Genomic DNA, 22,645 nt, shown 5'->3' on the forward strand with positions numbered 1-22,645 from the left:
AATTTTACATTTAAGTGCCAGAACACAACAAGTGTGATTTACATAAAGATCAGTTAAAGCAGGGTAAGTTTAGACATTGCACATTTCAGTGGCAAAATAATTTTTGCTGCCAGTGAGGAAAATCGAAAAAAGTACAGTTTAGTGGCATAGAGGCAACATAAAATATAGAATAAAAGCGATCTATTAGAATAAGAGGATTATATTAAAAATTTATCAAATTACTGATATTAAAATGTTAAAAGATAAATTAATAAAGAAAAAGGAATGAAAGTCAAAACAACGTATAATGTTTCGTTATCACAGTCAAAGACCTCTAAACAAATGCTTACTAATCTTGATTTAAATTATAATAATTGCGCTTTTACAGCTTTCTGGGAGTTTGTTCCCCATTTATGGAATAAACTAAACTGAAGAAAAGTTAGTATGTCACCACGATGTTGGCGACTTATTAAGCCGTATATTTTGATATTTGGGCATTGCATGCCAAAGACTTATTTAACTAGTTTAATTAAGTTATTTTACCTTTATTTCTACCATTGATGTGACCTATATGCTTGATGTCACCAAAGATGTGGATGTTGTGTGATATCAAAAAGACGGAGATTAGGGAAAAAACATGGGTTGAGTTAATCAACAATGTTATCATGCTTTACTGATACAATCAAGCCCTGAGTTTATCCTTCACATATTACAAATATATTTTTTAAAGTATTAAAATAAATGTTTTGCAAGTGCATACATCATTTAATTACTTGTAATATGTTTTCCATTGCTTTAATAAATGCAAGACAGAATTAAAAATGCTCATTCTGTGGTTTTACAAAATGTATTTTTTCCCAAGGTCTCTGTCTCTAACAATCTCTTTTAGTGTTAGATGATAGTATTTAGGTTTAGTCCAACTATACATTGGAATATTCAAATATAAATGCTCAAATTTGGTGCATATTCCTTTAAAACTTGTTTTAATTAGATAAATGTCAATTGTCTGCCTCAGCATAGGTATATTATCCTTCAATGGTTGTAAATGATTTGTATATTGCCTGTTTCTTTTACTTATCTTTAACCCAAAATCAGCATTTTATTAGAGAATTTAGTTCCTGCTCTTAATTGCTTAGCCTGTAGTTGAACAGTCACTGATCCTTTAGTGTAATTAAGCCAAGAGTCTCTGCTCTGATTTAAATGAACATTTTGTAATATTTATAAACATAATTTAGCTGATTATTTCTGATCCTCTCTGTTTTAGTTTCTCTGAGCATCAGGGAGATTTAATAAGCTGATGGCTGCCAGCAAATTGTTCCTTTTCTGTTCTTGTAAATGTTTGTTGCCTGTCTTGGTAGACCATTGTAAACGACATTTTACAATATTTGTTTTTATTTTCTCTTATCTCATCAACCCACGCCATGTTAGTTTGCCAGAATGCTAATTTATGCACAAATTTAATAAAGGACAAGAGACCTCTAATTGTTGACAAATAAAATGGTTCACAGTGGGTAATTAAACTGAAATAAGTGTTGTGAATTATGCATGACAATGCAACAGGTATTTCAGGTTTTCAAAAAGAACATTCAGGCATTTGGATTTAAATTAGCCAAAATGTGACTTAGAAATCCCTTTATAGCTTCATTCCAATACAATTACTATATTTTGTGTCTGTTTAAATGTTTAGACTGAAGCCCTTCACATCATACAAGTTTCGAATGTTAGCTACCAATGACATAGGCGACAGTGTCCTCAGCAAGGAGACGGAAGCTGTTACAACGCTGCAGGATGGTAAGAATCTGCTTGAAATATAAACAGAAAACAAAGGGAGAACTAAAATCCGAATAGATGTTCTATCTATTCCACACATTCACACGTTCACTTCTGGTCTGTTTTCTTTCTAGTGCCTAATGACCCTCCAGTAATCCTCTCAGTAAAACCAACAACTACTACCTCAGTGATGGTGCAGTGGAAGGTAATGCACTTAAACACAGATAAAACTCTCAAACATATAGTTCACTATTCCCTTTGAAAGGCGCACCCTGTCAGAGTTTGTAATGTTTGAAAAAGCTGTGGTTTGCATTGGTATTGTCATTATTTATTAAAGCAGAAAATGTCAGAGTAGCAGGGATATGATTTAGGGATGGAGGGAAGGAGAAATAGAGCCATGGACATTCTTTAACAGGGGAGAGTTGTCTAACTCTTAATGGTTAAATACCTGCAGGCGATATGCTATAGGTTTAAAGGGGCCTTCAGCAGTCAATCCAGCAACGCAGGAAATAGACAGAAAGAGGAAAAGACAGTAGATTCCTTCTGAGTATTTTACAGCTTGCTTCTCTTTCTCTTCGGTTTGTAAATGTCTTTTATCATCTTTGTAGCCTCATGTCAAAGCAAAAAGAGGCAATGAAAACACAAAGTCACCAGCAATTTCATCACCCTTTACAAGAGTGCCAAACCTATTGAAGCATCACTTCCCCCGTTTGCAAGTTACTGCAAGACCAATACTCCAACCCTTTAAATTGGATGACTAATAAAAAACGGCTCAAATACAGTTCTGCTGGCCCTCGCTTTGTCCTGTCTGTCAGAAAAAACGAGCTCAGCTGAAAAATTATAATAGGCTCAGAAGTTCTCTTTGAGCAAGTTTATTACTAATGTCTGTGCATGTGTGTGTGTTGGTTTGCATGTTTTCCAGCGCCCCACTGAAGACAGCATTAATGGTGTCCTGACTGGATACAGACTGTATTACAGGGAGCTCCCTGCAAATGTGTCCGCTGTCAGTAATGTAGGAGGCCAGACAACCAAAAATATTACCACAAGTGCCCTCATTACAAGTGAGTAGATCTGCTGTGTTTTGAATAAACCAGCTGTGTTTTTGTACATCTTTCATTTAACCTTTCATCTACTGTATAAAGATTTATTTTCTCCAGATCTTTGGCTCATGTTTTATCTATCTAACCACGAGAGCCTTGATCAACTTCTCAGATCTAATTGAAATAATATTTTTACTGGGGGGGGGGGGGGGGGGGGGGTCTGCCAATATCTTTGTTACTTTCATGCAAGACTGATTTTTTTACTACCCAGCTTGACCTGCACTGATCACCACCCAGTACCTTTCCTTCAAAGAGTTAAGCTCTGTCCTTCTTTAACCACCAGGACATCTGAATGTTGTTATAGCCTTGATTCTAATGCTATAATTTTAAAGAAAACTGCTTTGTAGTACAAATGAACACCTCAAATGTGACCTTTAACCAAAAACCTAGACTTAGAAAACATTTATAGTCATTTTGTAGACACAGAGTGTATCCAAAATGAAATTTTGTTTAGTACAGCTTTTCAGACAGTAAATGAAAATTTCCATTCCATAAAGTGTAGCATATAAAACATAAGCACATATAAAAAGCACACATAAAAGTGCTGCTTTTTCTCCTGGTCCCTTAAAAAGGCTGTGCATATCGACATTTTGATAGGAATGATACAAGCAGATGTACAGTGTTTTTGAAATGATGTCACTACATTGGATATGGTAATGCTTATTTGATTGATCTAATTATTCTATTATGGAATTTAATAAACCTTTGAAATTTTTTAAAGATTTAGCTATAACTTAAATTTTTGATAAACTAAGACTTTATTTTCTTATTGAATAAAATAATGACCTTTCAGTTTTGGAAAGGTTGGTTTATGAAAGCAGCCTCAGAGATTGAATAACAACTAAAGGAGGACAAAAAGGTTGTATTTGGGGTCTCTGACAAATAATGTAAGCCGTGTTTTTCTGAGTCCTCATTTGATCAGTTGGTTAGACACTCCTGGCGCTTCTTTGGAAGCGAGAGCTTCCAAGATGTAATGTTAGGAGAAAAAAAAACATCGGAAAGCCTCCCCCCACTAATTCAGTGAGGTGTAATTTAACAGTTAGATTGTGTTGTAATAGATGTTTTCCTCTGTATTATAAAATGCTCTTTGGTCATCTGTCTTTGTGTGAAATTCCTGCCTGTTATTTTTATTTTTTTTTCAGCCCCACACAGTAACTTACCTTTATATATATATATAAATATATATATATATATATCCTTTATGTAGCTTCATGGGTTTACGGTTTACTATTGATTATTATCTTTAAAGTGCATCAGAGAAAAGAAAAACCCATTAGTTGAGTTTCTATACAACCATCAGTGAGCAGCTATTTTTCACAAGCCCACCCTTAGTGCACCTTTACAATACAGTAATAACATGTGATTATGCTTTGGGCAGCCTGATGTTGACTATAGTCAGCTATATGTCTGCAGTTATAGATTGATGGACAATTTTATACCCGCTCTAAAGTAAAGAGTCGTTTAAAAATAGTGGAGCGAAAAGGAAAAAAAACAGATTTGAAATGTTTTCCTCTTCAATACAGTGATTCTATTAAATGACATTATAATTGAGCAGTTTATTGTTAAACCCAAAGCACAATTGATTTCTTTTTCATCTGTCTTTCTTTCACTCCTCTATAGCTAAGAGCACCTTCAAGACAGTCAGCAGCGCCTCGCTCACAGAGTTCGAGCTGACACGTAAGTTAGAAAATCGACCAACCTACAGTCGAAGTCAGAATCTTACATACACTAATCTTTCCTATGGAAAGAATATTCATTTGCAGTTTTTAATTTAATGTTTGATCTGCTGATGTTCTCTGGTGAATGATATTCCAGTGTACTGCTACAGTAATGTTTAAAAACTAGAACTGTGTAGAAACGTTTTAGTTTAATGTTAACTTTCTTATCCTTCACAGGGTGAAAATTAAACAAGGTTCTGTACACCCCCACTAATATTTGGTTAAAAGGCCTTTTGAATTAGAGAGAAATTGTTTGGCCATCAAAATGTCACTGGCATATTTCTTAATATTGATTAATTTGATATAAATATCTTACTTTCCTGAAAGGAAGTTTGAGCACTAGTAGTAGGGTTGATGTTGGAGCTTTTAGGGATGACACTTGAAAGGCTTGGTGCTTCATCTATCCTCTCACTCCAAAATCAGTTTGGGTTTGGTATCATTATTCTGTAGGTGTACCCAGTAGTTTCCAAGTTTCAATCATCTCATCCAATATTTCACCCTCGGATTACAAGATATTGGTTATGAAGTTCAGGATCAAACCAGGAACTTAAACGGCTAAATCCTGTCATGAACTTAAAGCTACTGAATCATAAGTGTTAGTGGTCACAGTTTTAAAAAAAAACAATGCCCCTGATCTAATATCGATTTACAGCTGCCTATACGGAAAGTGTTGTTTGAGAGCGAAGTTTTATAAATAGCTGAGACATAGATTGACTATTTTCCACATCATGCCAGGGCATGAAACAAAAACAAAGACAATTAACAATAAGATTTTGGAATTACTCTAACTTCAACCCTATGGAAATGTGCGGACTGTGCTTGAGAAGTTTAGCCTGTTGAAGGAAACCAGCTTTATTTATATGAAGTCCTCCAATTCTAACAAGAAGAACCATTATCTGTTATGATCCTGTCAGAATAACACCAGCAGATTGTTGATAACTCCTAAAAGTCGTTGATTTCCGTGCCTTTTGCTAAGGGATATTTATCTATTTAAGGAATATTTATTTCTTTAAATATATGTAGAAGAGTCCATGTAAAAGCCCTCTATGAATTTACACTCAACCACTGAAGTGTTGCACTAAAGCTGTAAGTCAAGTCTTCATTACACCTTAGAAAAATCTTCAAAAGATGAATTGAAAGCCTAACAATTTTAATGTCATTCATGCCAACTAGAAGTCTGCCTAGAACTGTGTTGTATTTAATCTTCTGTCCAGTAGATATGTTGTTAAATCGTTTATTTTTTGTTTTGTTTCCAGAACTAAAGAAGTTCAAACGTTATCAGATTGTAATGACAAGCTACAACATCATTGGGGAGAGTCCTCCGTCTGCTCCAGTCGAGGTGTCTGTTGGAGAGGCAGGTGGGTAAACAAAAAAATGACTACATATTTTGCAGTTTTATAATATAATTGAAAAAAAGAATATGTATATTTATTAGGGCTGTCAAACAATGAATTTTAATTGGGATTAATTACAGAAGCCTCACAGTTAATTGCAATTAATTGCAGTTTGGATTACATGTCTAAAATAGGTCTAAATAGTTCTAAACTCATAATATACAATATTTAACCATAGTCTTCAGTGGGAATTAAAAAAACAAAACAAATAGAATTTCTTTTTTGACCTTTTTAATAAAAAAAAAAAAGTTTATTCCCTACCAAATTGCAAATATTAAGAGGAATTAAAGTAACACTGTGCTGACATTGAAAGATTAAATAGGATATCAGGTCTCTCTCTAAAGATACTTCAGAAATTAACAATAAAACCATAAAAAAATATTTTTTTTACACCTGCAGCTTTGGTCCACATTGGGTCACTACAGTATGAAAGCACAATTGGACTTTAATGCACATTAAACTAGAAGAGATGTGCAGTAGTTGATCACTGAAAACAACTGTACTCTCGTGCGATAATATAATCACATATAACGGGCATAAATTACCTTGTCATCGTTGGTATCTGCTCCAGATGAGGATTTCATGCAGCATGTTAAAGAGCATTAATCTGCATCTTCTCCTGCATCGGGCAGATATTTTCTTTAGGCGTCTCCAGTGTGACAGAATATTATTTTTAAGCCACAGCCGTGCTTTATTTTCACTATTGTTTGCAAATAGTTGTTCATGCAATCATATAGGAAAAAAAAGGAGAGAGCTATAAAAAAACGGCGAACCTCAGTCTCCATCATGACGGTTTTATCCATTAACCTCTGTTACTTTTTCAGAGGCAGTGCTTCTGGATTTGAAGCAGTTGTCATGAAGACATGACGCTTTCCAAGCACAACAGCATTTGGTTCTGGGTGACAAAAAACTGTTGTGAGAGCAATGGTGCTAAATGAAAAATGTTTGAATTTATCATTCTTTGATTTTTTTTTTTTTTTCTTGAGCTCTTTTTTTCTGTTTAAACTCAGTTCTTACTCCATCATATTTTACAGAGTCACAAAATGGAAAAAAGGCTGACTACAGGGTAGTCAAAAGGACAAAAAGAATTACATTTGAAGCGTGATTTAAAAATAAACCCGCAAAGGATTCTTTTTAATTAACTGTGATTAATGCATTAAAGCCGACAGCCTTAGAAAAAAAATTTTAATAAATATATATATATATATATATATATATATATATATATATATATATATATATATATATATATATATATATATATATATATATATATATCCAGATGATGGCTAACCAACCAGTTATCGTGTTGATCGACGAACAGCAGAACAAGGCAGTAGTGATAGATGTGGCAATCCCAAGCGACAGCAACATCAAGAAGAAAGAACACAAGAAGCTTGAGAAATACCAAGGGCTGAAAGAGGAGCTAGAAAAGATGTGGAAAGTAATAGCAGCAGTGGTGCCAGTGGTAATTGGAGCACTGGGGGCTGTGACCCCCAAACTGGGAGAGTGGCTACAGCAGATTCCAGGTAAAACATCAGAGGTCTCTGTCCAGAAGAGCGCAGTCCTAGGAACAGCTAAGATACTGCGCAGAACCCTCAAACTCCCAGGCCTCTGGTAGAGGACCCGAGCTTGAGGATGACACATACCACCCCAAGAGGGTCAGAAAACCGTTTTTTATACATATATATATATATATATATATATATATATATATATATATATATATATATATATATATATATATATATATATACATATATATATATATATATATATCTTTTTTTTTTTATTATTTCTTTTTATAAACATAAATAATCTTATTCCAGTAAGTTTTCCTACTAACTCGCTTAAATCAAGGGAAAATGCTCTTATTTCTGGCTGCATTCCTCAAAAGGAGGAATGCAGCCAGTCACCATCTATGGAGAGCGGTTGTCCCAGGTGGTGGCAGCAGTTCACCAGATGGTGATGAAGAAGATGTTGAAGCTTTTTAAGAAGCAAAGGATAGGCTTATATAGCATTAACAACTTATAATTTAACAATTTGGTGTTTCTTATATCTACATGGAAAATGTAGATATCTAATTCTTAGTCTGTTTTTGAACTTTTAGAAATGAGAAAAAAGACATAATGAAACTCAAGACTTTTTCCTCCCAAAAATAATTTTCCCCTTGAATTTTCACCCATGACGGATGCTCAGATCTAGCAGCAGCTTTAAAAATTTCATCAACAACCTTTCATGTAACTGTCTGATGTGTTTTCAAAGCTTCTGAGAAACCGTGCTGACTTTTGGTCAGAACGATTTTGGATTTTATACTGATTTTAGTTCTTTTTCATCTACCCACTGTGCTTTGTCCTCTCAGCCCCCACCTTCTGGCATTGACCCCCTCAAGTGAAATTACATTTTCAAGTATCGGCAGTGATTTCTAATAGGGGTGCATGCATGCATATCCATCTGAAATAAAACTCAAGGTCATGTACTTTATAGTTAGGGCGGTATGCCTTGTTCTCTGTCACTGGAAATTTGAACTAGGAGTGGAAAACACAGCCAGCTCTCTTTGATATTCACTTCTCAGTTCGAAAGATCCCATCCCACACACACAGGAGTTACTGCAAAACAGCTGTAAACTACAAACAAGAATGCAGGTAAACAGATTTGTACATTGTTTTTGAAATACTTCCACTCAGTTCATTGGAGCATTAGTGAATTCATATAACCTGTGTGAAGCTCCGTCAACGTACTGTGCGTAAGTGTGTGCTTGCAGGGTTTTGTAGGCCACACATACCACAAAGCGAGAAGTAAAAGGTGAGGATAGAGGAGCATAGCAGGAGGGGGAGTCAGAAAAGCCTGGAGGGGAATGATGAAATCAGGTGATATGGACCTCTTCCAGCCTCAGGTGCACACAGCCGAGTGTTCATACTTATATGCGCTACAGGGGAGTACCAAGGTCCTACCTGAGGCCCATTCTAATGGGAAGGGTGGAGCATATTTCACTTGCTTCCTTTTCTTTTAACATTCAACTGCTCCCATGCAGTAACCGAACACTCTGTCGTCTCTCTGGCTGCAGCTCCGTCGGTGGCGCCTCAGTCTATCAAAGTGTCAGCCCTGTCTCCCTCTGGCCTGGAAGTGACCTGGGACATGCCGCCCCTCGAGACCCAGAATGGACTCATCCAAGGATACAAGGTGACTCACAGGAAAACAGGCACTAACACACAGGGAATGAATACAACAGGCTGGCCAGGGGAACAGCAAAGTACAAATCAAACATACACTTATATAAGCCCTCAGAGCAAGTGTCCACATCAAGCTAAGTGAAGGAGGGTTAATGATGCTGTGTCTTTGAGTATCCTACAGACATGAGGGAAAAAAATTGGTTTTAACGATGAATCTGAGAACCCTTTAGTGGTTTTAGTATGATCTCTTTGCCCATCCTCAAGCTTTCACTCTTAGCACTTCAAATGCAAGGTTATCTGTCTGGCTTTAGAGAAATTGGTGTGTTTCAGAGAGAGAAATATTAAAGAAAGAAGGGAGTGTGATATTTTCACATTGAGGGGTACCAGTGATTCCCTTAGAACGCAGATCAGAGGAGAAGATCGAGGGAGTGTTTAAAATGCCTGAGATGGGTGGGTCTGAGGAGGGGGTTAGGAGATTAAGATGAGAGAAAGAGCAAAGAAAGAATAATAAATACATTTAGAGGTTCTGACTTCTTTTAAGACCCCTGCTGTTTGATGAATAGCTCAGAAAAACACATAAGAGAGGAAAGGTGACAGGGTGACTAGTTTTAGTCATGATTGTTGTTAGTATGGGTTTGCTTTTGGATGTATTTTGTTCTGTTTTGTTGAATTCCTGTCCTGGTTGGGTCGATCTGGATTTTTTAAGCTACTGTTTGATGTTCCTGCTCTTTGTTCACTCAGTGCTCTGCTTCACCGTCTCACCTGCTCTCCGTCTCTGGTTAACAACCTGTTATTCATGTTTTATTTGCCTCCCTATGATAGAAGTTTTTTTTTTTTTTTTGTCTGTCATTGTTCCGTGCCAGATCCTCTTTGCTTCTCTTGTCTGTGTGGCAGTTTTTTACAGTTCATGCCAAGTCAGCTTCTGCACATCTCGCCTTGGCAGTCAGCTTGTTTAGTTTTGTGCTTATCAAAGATTTAGTGGTCGGTACCACCTGCCAGCCTTCTTTCTGGCTCTGCAGCATTCAGACCCTAGCCTCTGAACCATAGATACTGATGATACAAAGCTATGTTTGGTCTTCAGGCACCATTTACACATCTGTTATGGAAGGTAGCAAGTCGTTAAATGTGGGGTCTATCATTTGTACCAGAGGAGATCTGAAACCTAATCATGCAGCGCTGCATAACTTGTGTTATCTGCACCCAGGTTTACCTCTGGTAGACATGTATCCGGAATAATCAAATAAATTTGTCTTTTAAGGCATTAGCATAGTCTCACACTGAAAAGTTTGCTACTTGGAGATTTTTTTTACCCTCTTTCCATCAATGTCTTCCTAAGTTTTTGTATAGGTTAGGAAAGGTAACTAGATAAACAGTTATATCTCAGTTGTTGTCTTGTCTGTCCTATGTTACCAACTGGCCTAAAGAGGTTACCCCTGAAGACATGTTGTGGAATAAATACATTGACTGAGATACAGATGTTAACACCATGATCTATCTTATTATAATCTTAAGAACACTACTAGGATAAAAAGCTGAAACAGAACACAGAGCAGCTGAGGCAAGCCTTTTTTTTCCCAACAACACCATGAAAATTGATCCTGTCATGCCGGGTCTTAAATCACTACATTGGCTCAATGTTTGTTAAGGAATAGATTAAAACAACGGCTGCTGGTTTATAAAGAACAAAATCATCTTGGACTAAAATACATTTCTGAGTTGATTGTCAGCTATGAACCATGTAGACCCTTCAGGTATTCTGAGACCTGCTCACTCACTGCTCCCTGGAACAGAGATGAATGAAGGTGAATATCCCTGAACTCTGGAACAAATTTCCTGAAAATTTGATTTGCAGAAGCTGTTGGTGTCCTTAAATCAGGACTGAATACATTTTTACTTTTTTTTTTTTTATTGCAGCCTCTCATCAAAAAATAGAGTGCTTGTCTGTACAATGTGTGATATTTACATTTATCAACAGATTTTGTCTGTTTCCTTGTGAATATATGTGCAGGTGGATGCATATCAACATGTTTTGGCTCCTTTGTTGTTTTTAGTTTCACTCAGGGGTTTCAAATCATCTAACTTATTTTATTATTATTAAAAGATAACCCTTGTAGGGCCAGTGGTTAGCGCGCACGACCCATGTATGGAGGCCTTAGTCCTCGATGTGGCCGACCCAGGGTTAAATCCAACCTGTGGTCCTTTGCCGCATGTCTCTCCCCCTCTGTCTTACCCCCTTTTCTGTCAGTCGACTGTACAAAAAAAAACACCAATAGTGCCATAAAAACCTCAACCAAAAAAAGATAACCCTAGTATATACAAAACATTTTTAAAATTGTTTTTTGTTTATCAAAATATCCAAAATTAACATACCTCCATTTGAAAATGCAATTACTCCCTTAGTTAGATCATGAATTTAATGTGATTAACTAGATTTTCTGGTTTCAGCAATTACACCCAAGGCCCATTACCTTCTAACCTGCATGTTCAACAAATTACTAAAATAGGACCTGTCAGATAGAAAGAAGCAGTATAAATGAGCCCAAAAAAGTAAGAAAATTGTGATAAGTGTGATAGTCTGGGGCTGCTGAAGATAATCAAGGACTTCTGTCTTGAACCTCTATAATGTGTGGCCATTAGTTACAAACCTAAGCTCAAGCCAATACAGGTTTTCCTGCAAGATTATAAATGGTTTGAGAAACGTAAGGTTTTGGAGTAGCCTAGTCAAAGTATTGTCTTAATCTGATTAGATGCGGCTTAACATGTGATGCATACCGTTTTACTTAAAAACTCACCTGTGACTGAAATCCTCATCTATGATAGATATAGAGATGTTCTTTAATTATCCTGAAAATTCCAGCTTCAAAATCTGATCCATTATATAGCAGTAGGGAGAATTACAAAATGAGCTTAGCTTTTACTTTGCTGATCTCACTAAGTGGGGACAAGAGATATCGCCTTGCTTTGTAGAAAAGAACATTTAAATTGAACTACCCTCTGTGTGCAGAAGGTAATATATTATGATCTTTAACTGATCGTATCAATGAGTTATTTTGCATCTCATTATAGTAACAACTCTTAAAAATACAGATACGGTGAAATGCTGCCCTCAAGTGCTGCTCGGAAGCTGCTACTTTAGGCTTTGGAAGCAGTATGTTTTTCAGTAATGCTACAATAAAACTGAGTCTTTTGTATAACTCCAGTTTCTTTAAACTTATTTTTTTTCAGAATGGTAAATATTACAAATTTCATTCAACAAAAAAATGTTTTTCTTCCTTTTTTACACAAAGAAAATGTAAATTACTTCTCAGTATCCCAGCTTAATGTTACCGTTGATGTTTTCCTCTGAGGAAATTATGGGAAAACTGAGAATGCAGCCACAATAACTGCTGCATAATAATGTAAATATTAGCATAGTAGCAGAGTTTTGTACACCTCTATGAATCACTATCTTTAACAGAGAGCTGCCAGTAGATTAGTCTTTCAGTATCACCTTCTGAGTGCAGATTAGTCGATGAACCGTGCACCCCATGATTAGAAACGTGGGTAGTGGATTACTCAAGGCTTAAAAGAAGAAGAATAATCCATAGCTGGAGTTTGCAGGACTCTACTGCATTTCTATGAATGTTTTCTGAGCTAGTCAATACTCTTTCCTTATTTACATTTAAGTGTAAACAGTATACTTTCCTTTGCCAAATAAAAAGTGAAAAAGTTTAGATGCCACTCCTTGTTTCTAGGTTATAGCAGCATTATTTTCTACCCAGAAATATGGAATAGAAAAAGTTAGAGGAATGTGGGTTGTCTCAGTAAAAGTTTTTTTTTACTTCTGGATCATTTTAAATTGGACACTTGCTAATATGTCCTAGTCTGAAACAAAGTACAGTTAATGAAATTAATTAAAAATATACGCTTGTAACACTTTGTCAGTGTTACATCCACTTACCAATAGACTTCTGGACACTGCAATCTGGCTTGTTAAAAACAACAAATATTTTGTCCCAAGAAAGTGTCTGCAGATTGGTCTTAATTTGATTAATCTAAGTTCAATCTGAAAAAATCACACGGAGAGAAAAGACAATTAGAAGAAATGTATTGATAAAATTATTTTAGTCTTTTGCCCTCAGACCTCGGCAGGAAACATAGCGCTGAATTTTGATTGATATGCTTGAACAGGAGTAAAGAACAGGGCTGTTTCCCCCAGTGGAGATAGATAAAGTTGGTCAGTCTGTAGACTGCTGACGGTGTGCTTAAGCTGTATTGAAGAGATCCAGTGGACTGCATGAGCTGATACTAGAGCTTCACTCAGGGACCTTGAAGATGGAAGTCCAGTTGGATAACACAGGTTGAGAGAACCTGTCCATGATGAACAAGCATGAAGCGACAGTGGAGAGGAAAAACTCCCCGTTGGGAAGAAACCTCTGGCAGAACCAGGCTCAACATGGCGGTCTCCTGCCAGACTGGTTTGAATGAGACGCGGTATGCAGTAAAAGTCAGAGAGGAATGAAACTCTGATGAGTTTTAGCTACGATGGTGGAGGAGGGACTGGAGGTGGAATGAAACGGGGTCATCTGAATGAAGTCAGACAGCACATCCACTGCCTGCGCACTAGATAGCAGACAAGTTGCGGATCGGAGGCCTTTCAAGATGAACTTTGGATGCTGATTGGCTCTCGTGGAGGCATGGCTCAAAGCTGATTGGCTGTGTCGTAGGTGGATGAAGGCAAGTAATCAGTTTATTCAGTTGAACTTTCGCAAGGCTCCATTTAACAAATCTACTTAAGTCTTCCAACAAAGATGAAAGTGAACACATAGATCGAGTCTTCAGTAAAGTCACACCTTTACCTCCCTTACTGTTAATGATTTAATTCACTGCAGTTATCAAACCAAGGCATGTTTCCAGTGCTACTGTATTTTTTAACTATACTATCCAAGTATAATGGACTGAGGGTCTTCATGCAGGTAATACTTAGCTATATTGTCTATTGCCGCAGAAAGTTTGAACCTAACTGTCTTCTTTGCAAAAAACACAATTTTCTGGGTAAATTACCAACAATCTATGTTTTCAATAAACTCAAAGTGAAAAGGCACCTATGCCATTTAGTGAATGTTTTACCCATTTCCCACAGAGGGAAAAACCTGTTTAAACCCGTGAACAATCAGCGTTTAGTGGCATTGGGAATAGCTTACCAAGTGATTTCTACCCAGGTCAAACGACTTGGTAAGCGACCCACATTAAAATTGCCTGGGCTCTGATCGCCATGCTGTGGGAAAACCAGAACCGGCTTTACCCGCTAAATGACGTGACACCAATGTATGGAAGTCAACACACTGCGCCAGCCACATCTGATATAACAAGCCGAAACAACATCCGTAAAACATGGAGCAGCGCTGGTGAGAGGGATTCAGACGGACAATAGAGCAAAACAATCAAGCACACTTATTACGCCCTGGCCCATGGTGTCACCAGACATGCAGCTGCAGGTGGACACAGGCCACACACCTTCCCAGCGAGGAGTTGGACCCATGCCGATTGTTAGCGTGTCGACCCACGTTTAAAAAAAAAACCTACTTAATGCACTATTTTTAGTGGTTAAGAGGCTTTTGATTATCTATATCATCACATCAATCACATTCCCCATTATGTCTTGTTTCTCTGGTATCTTGGAGCTTTGTAGAGACGGTTTAGTTAGGAAACAAGGAAAAAACAACAATAATGTTTTGTAGTAGAAAGTCTCTGACTTGCATATGCATTGCCTAAATGTATGGCTTATGTTAAGGATCAAATTATTCTGTACCAGATATATATCATTCATTTTATTCGTCCAACTCCTTTACCAACCATACACCACCATCAGTGGCAGTCAGTCAGTTTTTATTTCCTTTGCTGTTTTCATCATTTCCATTCTAAATAATAATAATTCTAGACTTCAAAAGGGGGCATTTTTGTTGTGTCACTACCTCGCTTGACAGATTTATTGTTCCACACTTGTCTGTTATGTCGTAGGTCAAGAACTGTGTTGTATTAAAATATATATCCTGAAATTCAAGATTAAATGAGGATGTTTAAACAAAGCTAAAGGGGAAATTACATTGCATGATATAAGTTACAGGCTGTACATCCCCTAAAATTATTATTGATCTTTTCATATGGCAGACTATAATCATGTAACCTTTCTTCGACTTTCTGCTACAAGGATGGGCTATATTAACCCATGTGTCTTCATTACTAGCCACTGTCGTAATATTCATTCCTCATATTAAATATTATTGAGCCATTCTCCAGTGAGCATGTGCAACGAAGAGATGTAAAAATGTCTCCACTTCACTGTTGGCCTGGAAAAGCCTTATATTCTACTATAATTTATAAAGATTTCTTTACACTTATTGCAATAAAGGGAAAAGTTGTGCATATGTGAAATAGTAGATTGTTAAATATGACTAAATTATTTAAATGTTTTTTCTTCTAGGTGTGTTTGTCATATGATAAAATACAGTTTTTTCATCTAAAAGCAAAGGTGTACTTTAAGAATAATGATTTGATATTTTAAAAAAAGGTTGAACGACTATATCCAGTCATAGCATCTCAATAATTGAAGTTTGAATATTTATTTTGTAAAGAAACTAGCCTTTTTTTTTTACTACAGCCAAATTTAAGTGAAAATGAAATAAAGATATAAAAAAAAAGATGGATCCAAGCAATATTAAAATATATAAATACAGACACCACCATCTAAACAGCAGCGTGTTACCAGCCCTGGATCAGTGTGGACTTTAAGATTTAGAGCCATGATGTTCAATAAAGTGGGGTTGTTTACAAATGGTTCTCCAAGGCTCGTCCTGTTGGTTTTGAGTTGTCTCCGTGTTTTAGAGAGAATGGGCAAATAATGAGAAATAACCCAACATCAATAAATTGAGCTAAATCCTAACCTCCATGAAGGGTTCCTTTGTTGTCATCATGCTATTCATTCACTCAGGTTCTCTTTTAAATCTCTAAGGCCTTCCCTAGGCAGCTGCTTATATCCTCAGGCTGAATTACACAAAGGTTTACTCTATGTACGGTTATGACATTCAATGCTGCTGAATACGTACATAAAGATTTTTTTAGGCTCACAGAGATCCTAAGGTTTTGCTTGCCTGTGTTCTAGGTTCATTACTGGGAAAGAGAAAACCAAAACCAGACTGAGAAGGTGAAGGTGATTTTTGTCCCAGATACTCAAGTTCACCTCACAAACCTGACCAGCTACACACCTTACATGGTCACATTGACTGCCTTTAACACTGCGGGCGATGGACCTCCCAGTGACCCCCGAGGGGCCCGAACGCTGCCATCTGGTAGGACGTTTTTGACAGCTTCCCTTGAAAAACGGGATGAGCAAGAAAAGCGGTTTTACTGATCTTCCTTCATTTGTTTGATCCACAGCTCCCAGCCAGCCGAGCTACCTGTCCTTCACTGAAGTGACGGGTGGGAGCGTCAACGTGTCTTGGGGAGCACCAGTCACTCCTAATGGCCAAGTGGAAGGCTATAGGGTTATCTATCAGCCCACTGCTCCTATTCAAGGTATGCACAAGAACATATAACGGACACTAGAGAAGTTGTTGGCTCTGACAGCGGGTTTTCTCCTCATTTTGCTGCAGGAGTGAACAAAGTGGTGACAGTGGATGTGAAAGGCAGCTGGCAGCGATGGCTAAAAGTTAGAGACCTGATCAAAGGAGCAACTTACATGTTTGGGGTTCAGGCTCTCACAGTCAGCTATGGACCACCTATACAGGCAAACATCACCGCTCAGCCTGTGACAGGTAGGCAGGGCAGACAAAATCACCTACTCAATGGAGAAGTGCAGATGCAAAAAGTAAACAAATATATAGAAATAAAAATTGGATGCTGCAGTAAGTAGAGTTGTTAGTTGTAGAAAATGTAAAAATTGTGTTAATGCGTCTCTCCAATACTTTAGGATCCCCTGGGTCACCCGTGGAAATGTCCATCACCAAGACGTCGTCTGCCCTCACCATCCACTGGTCAGAAGGGGATACTGGTGCAGCGCCCGTTTCTGGCTACGTCGTTGAGGCTCGTCCTTCAGGTGAGCTCTCTTCCAACTCACCTGACCTTGTTATTGTCTGCACTGATTCTTCTACATATTCTCACTAAACTGTCTCTAGATCCCGCTGTGCAAATCAAGTCAGCCACAATTTTCTAATAAAGATCAGTGGATGTGTAATTCAGGAAGGGAGATAGTTTCAGCACTCTGCGTGGAGCCACTCTAGACTGTTATTTAATTGTTCTACCACTAACATGAATTAGCCTCTTCATTAAAAGTGATAACAGTAATTACGGTCATCACCACAATACTGTTAACATCTTAAATTTTTCATTCTTGCTCACATCTAACAACACTATCCATCTGTCTGTGATAATGAAACATGTATTCCTGCAGATGAGGGAGTTTGGGATTCCTTCATCCGACTCCTCCCTGCCGACAGCAGGTCTGTCTCCGTGCCGCTGGAGCGCCTGAGGTCGGGGGTCAGCTACGAGTTCAGAGTCATCGCTGTCAATCGCTATGGTTACGGACAGCCGAGCACACCCTCTGTGGCTCTTGCAGGTAAACACACACAGATGTGCAAACCACAGGAGATAATGCTGGGGCAGATTCTTGCTTGATCTGACAGTAGATGCAATCTGCTGGGTGAAGATGCTCGGATGATTGGCCGTTTGCTGCCACCTGAAGAAAGGAAACCTATAGCTGACATTACAGGACAAATGGAAGAAAACACTAAACTCAGAACTGATTTGTTTCTAACGTGCAGAATGCTAAACTGATTTCTTACTCATCAAGTCTTCTCCAAAGCATCTTAACATCAACCAGTTCACCGGCAACCCGTTTTGTATGTTTACATTAAACACAGCAGCCCCCTTGAAAATAACACCAGTTAAAATTTTACCGATATAGACATGTTATTCATCCTTAGAAATCTTAGATTTTTCTGTAGTACTTTGAGATCTTTTGATGGAAAGTGCAGTATAAATTAAATGTATTATTATTATTATTATTAGATTTTCCACAATTCATTTTTTGGACACCAACGCAAAATTAATAACAAAAAATAGCATGTTAATTCAGAATTTTTAAAATAAAGCTTGGACTTCCTATCTTTGAAGTGATCCTGAGGTGGTATTACAAATCCGATCTTAGATTGTTTATATTCCATTTGTCTCTAAGAGTCATACTAAAAACATTCCATGATGGAAAATCACCACATATATTCAGTTTTTTTACCAGCAGAATGGTTCAATGCTCATAGCTAATGCTAACCATCTTGCAAATTACCATAGCTTCCACAAACGTTTCGGGTCAATGTCAGATATGTTTGTTTTCCTAACCTTCCAGCCTACAAAACAAAAGTTTTCCCACCAATTAGGTTTGAGATTTGATAACAGGACAGCCATCAGAGCGTCTTGAGCTCTCTCTCATGCTTCCTCTCATATTATTCCTCATAAAGTCCGGCTGCTATTGGTTAAGGCAACACACTGTGTTTGACTCTTCAGCCAAAAAAATTACCTTTAAAACAAGGGTTAGCATGGCTAATTTGAGTTGTGCAGCCCTGATATATTGCCTTGCGTAAACGGCACACAGACACATTAGTGACAGGATAATTGCACACTGTTAGATAATTTGATAGAAAGTTAGAAAAATTAACAAATATTTGCATCAAATATATTTTGTGGCAATCAAAATGTTTATCAAGTGTGATTTTTGGAGTAAAATTGTTGTGTGAATGCAATAACCATAATTCGGAATAATTTGGCACATTTGCAGAGGTTTGGAGATGCTGGTGACACCAGAAGTTAAAAGTCCCATAGCTCTGGAACTGTTATAGCTAGAAGACATTTTCTGTAGTCGTTGTTGACACATTGCAGAATAAATATTTTCAAGCATGTCCCTGTTAATTCAATTCTGTTATTCAAAAAAGAACTATTATTTTCCAGAAAAAAACCCCAACTATAAGTCATGTTTTAATTGTGGCATTTACGGCTGTGTTTTACTCACAGTATTTTCATTTATATTTTCAGAAACTAGAAGGTGTTAACTTTCAAATGATGTATCACACATGTAATGTGGGCTTACAGTTCCGTAGTTTTTTAATTTGCTTTTCTATTTGGGTATGCAAAATAGGCAAGGATTACTTTAAATTAGGTGTTTGTTAAGAGGTAACCTAAAAACATTTATATAGCACTTTCATTAAAATGAGGAACAGGCACTTGGAATTATCATAATTTTCAAATAATCCACTGTCTGTGATTTATTACATAAAGAAATTGCCCCTTACAGCTAATTAATCAGTGCTCTACCTGTAGAATACCCTAAATGAGTGTAAACAAAGAAGAGTACTTTTCTTTTGAAAAGTCCTCCCAACAGATTTCTGCCAAACTTAATATTATTGTGAGTAAAGGATATCCTAAGTCAATAATCTTTAAATGATTATTTCTTTTATAAATAAAAGAAAAGCTAATTAGCCTCTAAAGCTAATAACTGCTTGTGTTGCTTGGAGGCAACACCTGCCATTTCATGATATGTGGAAGAATTTTTTTCTGTCTTTTTTAGCAAAAGTGACTATTTTTGACTTTGTTTCTTCCCTTTTGTAGAATTTCTAAATATAAAACCATTTGTTTGTTCAAATCTTGTGGCCCACCTAATGTTGTCAGTTAGCTGATTGTAAAGTTTAGTCTGTGAAATTTCCAGCTTTCTATAGAAAGCATGGTTGTCACAGTGAATTTCTTTGATTTACCTTAGAGAGTCAGGGTCAGCTTGAATAACTATTTTTGCCTTAATTAATAAAGTCTGATCTTTTGAAAACTGCTCTTTTTAGTATTTAAACAGGTTATCTGGGAAAAAAAACTTTTGATGATACAAAACATTAAAGTAACACATCTATAAAAAGGCAAATCCTTTTTAATAACCATCTACATTACGTTGAATCAATAATAAAGAAGTATTTATTTAGCTGTGATTAGACTGCTTATCAACCTCTATGCTTGCAGCGCTGTCGGAACGTCCCTTTTATGAAGAGTGGTGGTTCCTGCTGGTTATGGCTCTGGTTGGCCTCATCCTCATCCTGGTTCTGGTCTTTGCCCTGCTCCTGCATGGACACAGCAGCAAGTACAAGGCCTGCGGCACAGGTCTGTACTGTTGTCACTTAGTACTTATGTCTTTCAGGAAGTCACGTGTGTTGCTGATGTTTGTCCATTTATTCTTATGCTTCAGACAAAATGGCACTTTTTATTTTCCAGCCTGAGTGACATCATTTATCTTCACCTAGGCGTGTTGGCCTTCTGGTGTGCTCCAACGCTTCAGAAAAGTCTGTTCTTATGACAAAAACAAGCTGAGACACATTTGGGACACCTGTACATGGACTTGTTTGTAAAGCTGCCTCCAGCATCTTGTTCTGCTGGAAGGTGTAAACTTGTTCCCCCTAACTGTAATAAATCAGGACAGGTCCCCGTCCCCAGTGTCTGAGTGAATTTTTGTTTCTCTTCCCTTCATTTATTATTATAAATTCGTAATATTAGTTTTATATATAGAAATCTTGTTTTAGTTCTTATGTCTGAAGTACCAGATCTACTACTATTTAATTTTCACTCAGAGAAATGCTGCAATTAGAAAAGTATTATTTAATTTATTAACACAGTCAGATTGTCCAAAATGTTTCTATCTAAAGAAAACCAGCTGATTGCGAAGACTCATTGACCCTCTGCAATCCCTCACACCAAGCATGCATGTAGCGATAGTGGAGACGAAAACTCCCTTTTAACAGGCAGAAATCAGCTGCTTTGGATGTTATTATCCCAATAAATGGTCGTTATTAGTGGATATCAGTCCCATAAAATGGCTTGAGATTGTGCCAGTAGGCTCAGTAGGTCAATGTCACCATATGAATCCTAACCCTAAGGTAATTGTCTTTTTCCCCACAGACTTGATTAATCTATTTATGTGTTATTTGAACCTCATTTCAGTAGTCCTTCATGTTTTGAAAAAAAATATTACACAAACCAAAAACCAAAATCTCAAATCATGTCAGCTGAGTTGTTTCTAATGGACTGAAAAATGGAATTTATTCAAAGTAAAGGTTTAAAATACAGTTTAAAAAAAAAAAAACGTTGGTGCAATGTAAATAAAGTAGATAAAAACTTAAAGTAGGTAAATTGTAAGTAAGACTTTTTACACGTGGTCAAAGCAGCTGTTAACAATAAGCTGTATATTGTCAGCCATAAAAAAAAACCTATTAGAAGGTAGAGGAGGCACAATCTGAAGCTATTCTATGGGAATGATGACCGCTAATAACAGTTATTTAATGGTTGATCACATCCGAAATAATTGCCGAAACTGAGTGTGCCGACTGAGGTTCAAGGTGATAAAAGCAGATAAAGACATGAATGAAATAAGTTATGTGGTTCTTTAAACATTTTTTTTTTCTATTTTTAATATGTTTGCAATTTGCTTTGTGTAAACCTGAGTCTGCCATTATATATTGTCCTAAATATGAATGAATAGGTTATTAAGAATTAGATTTATGATAAAAAGAAAAAGTGTCCTGCTTATGTGATAAGAATTTTCTTTTATTTTTTTCTAATCCTGCAGGGAAGCACATAACTCCTGGGGAGGAGTCGGTAACCCTCGACAACGGAGGTTTTACTTCTCTGGAACTAAACAGCAGAACGCTCAACACCAAGAACTCTTTTTTAAAAAAGAATGGGACACGGTGAGCTTTGCACCAGACATACAGAGCATTGAACCTCATAAGAAATCAGAGTCTTATTGTCCAAATTCATGTCCAGGTCTCCACCCAGGCCAAGTCCAGGTGTGCTGCACTATTCTGATGAGGATATCTGTAACAACTATAACGGAGCCGTGCTTACTGAAAGCACCATGCTTACAGAGAAACCCACTGAGGTCTCTGAATCAGAGGTATCTGTGTCCTCCTGTCTGTCTCTGCCATATGGCTTTACCTTCATCTCTTGTATCAGATTAAGTTCCTCCTGTTTCTGTCTGGTTGGTGTAATTCACAAGAACACAAGACTGAGAACAGACGGATGTTGTTCTTGCCCCTCCCTCTTTACCGAGCAAGCATCAGAGTAGACTCGTCCGAGCTCGAGATTGAGAGCTGTCCGAGCATGCACTGCAGCAGCAGCAGCTTCCAGGGGAGCGCTTACAGAGCTCAGAGTATGAAGTTAAAAGTTCTTGTTGCTGTTGTTCCATTGAAGTACGTTTTAAGATCATTTGAGGAAAGAGAGCATCACTATATGGCCCATTTATTGATTTAGTGCGTTATTTTAAAAAGTTCCGATGTTGAGATGACTGTAGTAACCAGCGGACCTCCGAGGGAATCAGCAGCCGGGACTAATGTTAAGCCAGGCTTACACTGTATGACTTTCTAGCCCTTTTCGGGCCAACTTTACAGTCGGGCAAGAATTTTTTGATCGGGCTGACTTTCAACTTCACAGTGCATTGTGTATTATGCAGC

The 22,645-nt window shown here is 37.3% G+C and overlaps 1 protein-coding gene across 2 annotated transcripts in view; it reads left to right on the forward strand.

Moving 5' to 3' along the window:
- LOC119783647 (protein sidekick-1-like) overlaps positions 1-22,645 on the forward strand; it is a 433,545-nt gene that overhangs the window by 405,823 nt on the left and 5,077 nt on the right. Inside the window, exons 31-44 of one of the 2 annotated variants that reach the window (XM_038285267.1) lie at positions 1,667-1,770; positions 1,884-1,954; positions 2,672-2,810; positions 4,470-4,526; positions 5,824-5,925; positions 9,029-9,144; positions 16,276-16,462; positions 16,551-16,688; positions 16,766-16,927; positions 17,083-17,208; positions 17,563-17,727; positions 20,166-20,303; positions 21,763-21,883; positions 21,960-22,074. In XM_038285267.1, coding sequence (XP_038141195.1) covers positions 1,667-1,770; positions 1,884-1,954; positions 2,672-2,810; positions 4,470-4,526; positions 5,824-5,925; positions 9,029-9,144; positions 16,276-16,462; positions 16,551-16,688; positions 16,766-16,927; positions 17,083-17,208; positions 17,563-17,727; positions 20,166-20,303; positions 21,763-21,883; positions 21,960-22,074 — 1,741 coding nt within the window. Of the gene's footprint in view, positions 1-1,666; positions 1,771-1,883; positions 1,955-2,671; positions 2,811-4,469; positions 4,527-5,823; positions 5,926-9,028; positions 9,145-16,275; positions 16,463-16,550; positions 16,689-16,765; positions 16,928-17,082; positions 17,209-17,562; positions 17,728-20,165; positions 20,304-21,762; positions 21,884-21,959; positions 22,090-22,645 lie in introns of both variants that reach the window. The other variant, XM_038285266.1, reaches the window with a different exon arrangement.

Source organism: Cyprinodon tularosa, unplaced genomic scaffold (genome assembly GCF_016077235.1).
Source record: "Cyprinodon tularosa strain WSP-4 unplaced genomic scaffold, ASM1607723v1 ctg21, whole genome shotgun sequence".
Taxonomy (NCBI): Eukaryota; Metazoa; Chordata; class Actinopteri; order Cyprinodontiformes; family Cyprinodontidae; genus Cyprinodon; species Cyprinodon tularosa.